The 7,966-nt window shown below is 38.0% G+C and overlaps 1 protein-coding gene across 2 annotated transcripts in view; it reads right to left on the bottom strand.

Annotated features, from left to right (window-relative positions):
- Window positions 1-338: 338 nt before the first annotated feature.
- Window positions 339-7,966, bottom strand: part of TGFBR1 (transforming growth factor beta receptor 1) — a 40,941-nt gene continuing 33,313 nt past the window's right edge. The window contains exons 7-10 of one of the 2 annotated variants that reach the window (XM_080611047.1): window positions 7,073-7,197; window positions 6,287-6,417; window positions 4,075-4,112; window positions 339-1,338 (exon numbers count right to left, since the gene is read on the bottom strand). In XM_080611047.1, the coding sequence (XP_080467173.1) occupies window position 1,338; window positions 4,075-4,112; window positions 6,287-6,417; window positions 7,073-7,197 (295 nt within the window). In that variant the 3' untranslated portion in view covers window positions 339-1,337. Of the gene's footprint in view, window positions 4,113-6,286; window positions 6,418-7,072; window positions 7,198-7,966 lie in introns of both variants that reach the window. The other variant, XM_080611046.1, reaches the window with a different exon arrangement.

The raw sequence follows: 7,966 nt of genomic DNA, 5'->3' as shown, positions 1-7,966 counted from the left end.
AGGGACTGAAATCTTATTTCCAAAAAACTCTCAGGAAGATTCGAGACTGTGGGTTTCCCAGGCACTACTGGACACTGTATCTGCAGTCTAGTGAAGTAACTTGACTTGTGAATACCAAGCAAGGTATTTACTTGGTATTTACACATTGTAGGACACATGGAAGATCAGGCGCTTAATCATTATCTGTAAAGCATACATGAGATGGATTGCCTCAGCATTAGCAGACCACTTCATCATTTTTATACGAGCAGAAATTCCTTCTGAGGAAAGGAATTTGATGTAAACCCATTTTTTGCCAGGTAAGAATATCACACCCAAACCCATACCTACCTGAAACTTCTTCCTCTGAAAGACAACGCACGCATTTTGAAAAAAATTTATTTATTTTCACTGCTTTAAGCTCTCTACTGTAGTGTTAGCACTTAACATAAGCATCCACTCTCCTACTGTTCTATTTACAATCCATTGAAATGTATACTCTACAAATACAATACATATTTTCAGAAATGTACGGGAAATACACAATTTTGTAGGGTTTAAAAAAGTTACACTCATCTGTACAGGATCCTCAAATCATCCAAATAAGTAAAATTTACAAAGCAGTATGCACACAGCTATGTAAGGGCAGGTGCTACAGTGACAAAGCAGCAAACTTGCTCATACAATAAAATACAGAAAAGTAAAGTGTTTTGGGGCACCAGATAACACATTTAGTACCGCTGAAGTTGTAAATTTAGTAATACCCATATTTCTAGAAACATGTAACTGCAAACCCAGAGAATGTTCTGAAAAATATTAAACATTATATACACGAGGTAAATGTACCTTGGTCTTTTAAGAGGTAATTTGAGTTTAAAGCAACTGATATGGTGAAGGTTTTTTTTTTAAAAACCAAACAAAACCCCACAAAAAAAAAAACAAACCAAACCAAACCAAACCAAAAAATGATTAACACCTTGCAATCCTTTCAATGGCACTACATAAACAAGAAACTAACTAAAAGATGAATTTCATGGCAATCACACTCAGAATGATTACTGGAAAAAAATAAAAATAGCCTCTTATTTCATTTGACACCTTCATGTCCCCATATAATCAATCCCAATGTCTTTACCTGCACACAAAGTCTTTCTTAGGATTGTAAGTGGAACCATTGGAAGGTGACAGTGTGTCATACTTGGAAAGTCAGCTTGAGAAACATCCCAGAATTCCAGCTTTTAAGGTTGGAAGGTCTCTGAAGAATTCCAGCATTCCAAAAATCAATATTTTGGGCTTTTCAGCATCAGACCATTTCCAATGCTCCTTATTTTCCACATCCATATCCACGTGGTCACAAGTCTGTAAACCAAACTGAGGCTTCAATGCTACTAGAATGTCAAATTGATTAAATCCACAAAAGTTAAGTGAATGTATAATGTATGAAATATTTACAATAAACATTTGCATCAGTATTCATCAGAAAATGTTTTGGTATATACTTGAAATGATACAAAATTAATATTCTGAATGCTAAAATATTTTGGTCCCCCTGGATTTCCAAGAGCAAATCTGGTGATATTACAATCTTAATTTAAAAAATACTTAAGTGTACCTGTGTCCATATATATAAGATATGATCTTACACAGGTAACATTTAAAGTTACATAATATATACAGACACAGCCTTTGTAAAAGGTGTTCAGTTTATATAATGGAAAAGAAGAACAAAGCTTGAAGTTGTGGTGTCAGAACTGAAGATACATACAGCCTTATTCAGAATTTCCCTGTTCTGCATTCCAATATGAATGTGTCCCAAAATAACGTTCCTAACATCACACACTGCTATCAAGCATCCTTCCTGTGCTTTGTTTTTGTAAGCTTCTATTACAAAATGAAAAATTAGAACAATTTAAGAATAGTTGCGAACAATTCAGGAGAATGAAGACTACTAGGTGTTTGAGATGAGACACATGTAACAAACCACTGCAGAGTTGACTGAAAAGTCTGCATGCTGTGATGTTGCTCAGCTGCCTTATATTCTCTTTCAAATGCAACAGAACTATTCTTACATTTTAGGAAACTAAACATTACGGTAATAAAGCTTTGTAGGTGCTAAAATAAGCCCCTAATGAAATTATTTGATGAACTTCATTGGAAGCTCTCTGATGTTACCATCAAGGTTACTATAGAGATCTGAAGCATGCTGGTAGCCTGATGATTCTGAAATATGAACTATACCATTTGTATCTATGGTAAAGATCCAGTTATGCCTATGAAAAACTCTCTGTGGACTATATGCTGAAGAATGAAATTGAAGCAGAGTTAAGGTTGCTGCGTTTGTTGATAAAAGGATGGATACTGATATGTTCTGAAGAGTAGGAACTTAGGTGGCATATTAATTACCACCTTTAAAAACTGAAATACTACTGAGTGTTTTGGGTATTAATAAAAGCAAAGGACAACCAGACTCTTCCTGAAGTGGCAATAAAAAAAAAAAAAATCCTGTTAACAGCATTTTTTTAAAGAGAATTTTCCACATTAATTTCCCCTGTCCCCTCCAGAAGTTGTACATCTGGGCAAAGAAGCAATTCAATTTCTAAAGAAGTTAGCGAAAATCTTCCAATACCCTTAAAATCTTGGGCAAATCTTGACTAAAGCTATGCATATTCTTCTGTGTTCTTATGACAACACAAGCCATCATAAGCTTTGTTCTTGTAACTATGAAGAGAATTGCTGAAATCCTCTGGTATTTGTATCCAAAGACCCGCAGCTCAGCACTTTCTGCAGCTCACCACTTTCTGTGTATGAGGCACACACAAAACATATGCACATAAAGTTTATAAGCAGCTTTGAACTTTCTCATACAAAAGCCCAAATAACTTCTCCCTAATTACAGGTGCACTTAATCCTTGTTTAATTGCAAACATTGTTCTTTGAGCCTTAAGACTCTGCAGAACTGCACAGAAAATATGCTTTTCATATTTGATTTAATGGAGCAAAATCTCCCTTAAGAGCATCTTACTCCTCATGCTACTTTTCTGAAGTAGATAGGTACTTCAAGCATTTTAGAAGTACCACTTGATAAAAAACAACAAAAAACCCCCTTAAATATAATTATGACTCATGACTTGACAATTACAACAGTGAATTAACTATCTTACACTATTTAAAACTCCCACAGTGGTTTAAAGGGTCAGATTTTGGTAAAATTAAAAGTATTCCATGAATTATGTACTCACTTGCTGAAATGAGTGTAAATTAGATCTTAGCTAGGCAACGGAACAGCTGATCATTAATTTGTTTTTTGAAACCAAAAGTACCTTAGGCTTTGTATGCTCCTACTGTTTTGCATTAAAAGACTCAAAAGCGGCACTTACTGGTATAATACAATCTATTTTGAAGGCAATGTAATGTTCTGAGAAAGTGGAAAAAAACCCCAGTAATCAGATATAAAGTACAGTTGCATAAATTATGTTCCCACAACTGAATGAGGTCAATTTGTAAATCAAAGAGTCCAAACGATGTACTACCTTAATAGCTAGCAAAGTGTACTCCAACAGTACATTCACAATCTGAATCAAAGAACCTTGACAGTGGTTCAGAATAGTCAATGTACCAGCCAGGAATAAAGTTGCTTACAGAGCCATCAATGCACTTTAGAACAAATTAGTGAACCAGTTAAATTTTAAAAGTGACCTCCTATTTTGTAGCACAGTTAACTAGAAGACCAGCTATCAAAATAAAAAATTATAGGTTAATAAAAATAAAACTAGACTACACAATGTTTTGTAAGTAACCTGGGAAAGAGGTTTATAGTGCACAGAAAGGACCCAACACAACTGTTCAGGCATGTCCACAAAAATCCTAGTAAGTGACGTTCCTATGAAGTACTAAAAGGCAGCAATATCCTTCTGTTCCCCCAGTGAGGTAGAACAATTAACCTTCTCAACACGCCACTCTGGTGCAGACATGGATTTTTACAGTATTCTTCGGTAGCAAATCCAGGATTACATTTTTATCCCCTCCTGTTGACTAAGTTGTGATAACGTTTTCTTAATGCGCAAAGCTGTTAGCCTAGCGGCTCCATTGGCATACCAGCATTCCCGCATAATTTTTGCCATTACTCGTAACGCCTGTAAAGGAAAGAGAAGCAATTATATGTACTGTGGTTCCAGTGTAGCCCAGGTAGCCTCTGTCCTGCCTTATCCTCTTCATCTGTTTCTGAAGTCTATTATTACCCATGTATTCATTTCACACATGCTACAACCCAGTTCTCTCTTCCATCGTATCTTATCAATTTCTCCTTCCTATTGTAGCCTACCACAGCTATTCTCTTAAGGTCTGAATCACAAAGCATTGGTTCTAGCCCTAGATGGGTTCCTACAGGAAGCAATATGAACAAAGTTGGCTGGAAAGGAAAGAGCTCACTGCTGTGCATACTAATGCCTGTGCAGTGATTACCAGCATAATGAACTCACCCCAGAATCAAGTAAATGCTTCTAGAGGGCATGGTCAGTAGTCGCCACCACATGTACACTGCAGTTCTAAGTCTTTGGCTTACTAGAGCTTCAGCAGCCTAATAACAGTGGTCATCTTTCTGTAAGTGCATAAAGTACAAATTCCGAGATGCACAAAGTACTATAAGGCCATCACAATTTTGAGTGAAAATTCTTAAAGCTTTTTTTTTTTTTTTTTCCAAGAAGAATTCCTATTTTGGACAGTCTGTAGTATACTCCTTCATTACACAATGACAGGGCAAAGACCTTGAGTGAGTTCCAAGCAAGCATTTACATGAGGCAGCACAGCACTGTTGAAAGAGATAACCAGCCTAGTTACAAACCAATTAGCACAGACCTGATTACTTCATGTATGTTTACTACCCTTGTTGTGGGTTAACCCCAGTAGACAGCTAAGCCCCACACAGCCACTCACTCACTCCCTGCTCAGTGGGATGGGAGAGAGAATCACGAGGGCAAAGTGAGAAAACTTGCAGGTTAGAGGTGAAGACAGTTTAATAGGTAAAGGGGAAAAAACAAGCCAAAACAAATCCTGCCCCTGTACTCTGCTCTCATGAGACCTCACTTGGAGTACTGTGTGCAGTTTTGGTGTCCTCAACATAAAAAGGACATGGAACTGTTGGAACAAGTCCAGAGGAGGACCACAAGGATGATCAGGGGACTGGAGCACCTCCCATATGAAGACAGGCTGAGAAAGTTGGGGCTGTTCAGCCTGGAGAAGCAAAGGCTGTGTGGAGACCTCATAGCAGCCTTTCAGTATCTGAAGGGGGCCTACAAGGATGCTGGAGAGGGACTCTTCATCAGGGACTGTAGTGATAGGACAAGGAGTAATGGGTTAAAACTTAAACAGGGGAAGTTTAGATTGGATATAAGGAAGAAGTTCTTTACTGTGAGGGTGGTGAGGCACTGGAATGGGTTGCCCAAGGAAGTTGTGAATGCTCCATTCCTGGCAGTGTTCAAGGCCAGGTTGGACAGAGCCTTGGGTGGCATGGTTTAGTGTGAGGTGTCCCTGCCCAGAGCAGGGGGTTGGAACTAGATGATCTTAAGGTCCTTTCCAACCCTAACTATTCTATGATTCCATAAACAAATGATACAAAACCAATTGCTTACCACCACCCAACCGATGCCTAGCCTATCCATGAGCAAAAGCAACCCCTGCAAAACCTCTCCCTTCCTCAGTTTTACTGCTGAGCATAACACTACATGATACGAAATATCTCTCTGATCAATTCGGATCAGCTGTCCCAGCTGTGTTCCTTCTCAGCATCTTGTCTACTCCCAGCTTACTCAGCAATATGCGCTGGGTGGGGAGAGAATGAGAAATGGGGAAAGCCTTCAAGCTGCGTAAACACTGTTCAGCATTACATAAGACACCGGTGTGCTATCTGTTTTGGTCACAAATCCAAAACACTGCCCATATAGGCTACTATAAAGTTAACTCAACCCCAGGCAGTGGCAGTACAACCCCAGCTGCACAATTTATTTGCAATGATGATTCCTGTATAATATAATTCAGACTAGCTTTAATTTACATTAGTATCACCTATGTTTCACAGGAACGGATCACAGAATGCTCCACACAAAGTTAGCTATTAATGTGTGTGAAAATACATTAAATATTAGCGTACAACCAAGGATCAATGACATTCAATAAAGCTACAATGATCAGAGTGTAATTAAGGTCTCGAAGCAACCCTTCTCCCTTCAACAACAAGCACAATTTATAAGCCATTGAAATCAATAAAAGCTTCAGGGTCCATTAAAGCAGCTTTCGCAAGGTTAGTTAATACCTCACAGCTCTGCCATCTGTTTGGAATATTGGGCCTTAACTTCTGCTCACACACAACTTTCCTCATTTCTTCAACAGAAGGGTCTGAAGGAACAAGGTCATAGTACGGCAACTGGTAGTCTTCATGGATTCCTGTAACAGGTTGCAAATGGCTTAATTTAGGTAACACTAAATTACATACTCTTCACATTTTACTGTGTTCCTTATCAGTACCCTACCATTTTCTTTTTTTGGTTTTCATTTTTAAAAACTATGTTACAATGACTAATAATAAAACCCCCCAAACACCACTTTAACCATACCTTTGGTATGTTCATATTACCCTTGAGGAATTTTCAATTTTTAGATGTATGTATTTGGAAAAGACGAAAGCTATGCCAAATCTTTCACATGCTATACTAAAGACATGCTTCTTGGAAGCGTACGATTTGTAATAGCATGTTTTATTTTAAATACAGTATGGATGTTACCTGAACATGTTATACGTAACACTTACTTGTGGCGTTTGACCCTTGCTTTTCTCCCATCTATGTAAAGGTTTTAGGGAAAAAAAAAAAAACCCAAACACAGGACATTTCCTATTTTTTTCAACAGGTACGGTTCATCAGTTTACAAAGAAGTTAAATAAACCCATCATCATCTAAATGATTAACGGTTAGAAAGTCTGAAAAACACTAGATACTATTACCTAGTACCATTTTTAGAACAGTCTGTTTACTGAAACTTATTCAGGTTCCATAAACTATAATTCCTTAGTATCTCCACTTTTGTAAAGACTGCTACATACCACCAATTGAACACCGTCGAGCTATTTCCCAAAACACTAATCCCATGGCATAGATGTCTGCTCTTTTGAATGACTCAAAATGTTTCATATTTATGGAATCATCTAGAACTTCTGGAGCCATATACCTATTTGCAATAATAAAACAAAACAAAACACCAAATAAATAAAAGAACATTTAATTTCATAAATACTTATTGTAGAGAAAGTTCAATGCTACTGAGCTGCTCAAAACCAAACGTAAATATGAGACAAAGGAAAATCTGCTTTGTTAATCAAAGACCTCCAGTGAAAGGGGGATAAGTAAACTGACAGAAACAAGCAAAGCAATAGCGGAATAAGTAAAAGGGGAAACAATGAGCCTGACAAACATGGGATAACAGACACAATGACAAAAGACCCAAAGTCTCAGTTGCTAACTGATGCGCTATTAAAAAACTCCAGGCATAGCTTTAGGGGGGACAGCCTGCATGCTGTAACTGCTGATATGTGGAAGCAAGAGGAACATGAGGACTGTTGACATTTGAGGGAGGCCTGTAGGACAATGCAATGCCTATCAAGGAATGTTCAGGAGAAGGGTAACTCAGAGAACAAAAGTGAGCAAAAGACAGTAAAGTTTACGCAAGGAGCCACTTGCATAAACACTTGCCAGTCACTATGCTTGTTTGACCAAGACCTCTAAGGGCTTGCTGCAGTGTATCATATCTTCTTACTAAATCCTAACTATCTTTTTATGCAATCTCACTCTCAACTCCATGTGCACATGTGCTTTAAGGACTACATGCCAGCAACTGGAGTCAGGCATGAGGGAGTTCAAGGGTAGCAACTGGAGTCAGACAAGGGATTTAAGTTGCCCTTGGGCCTGGTGCACCAGCAACTGGAAGGGAACTGCAGATC

Source organism: Psittacula echo, assembly GCF_963264785.1.
Source record: "Psittacula echo genome assembly, chromosome: 2".
Classification (NCBI taxonomy): Eukaryota; Metazoa; Chordata; class Aves; order Psittaciformes; family Psittacidae; genus Psittacula; species Psittacula echo.
This window is presented reverse-complemented; position numbering and strand designations above follow the sequence as displayed.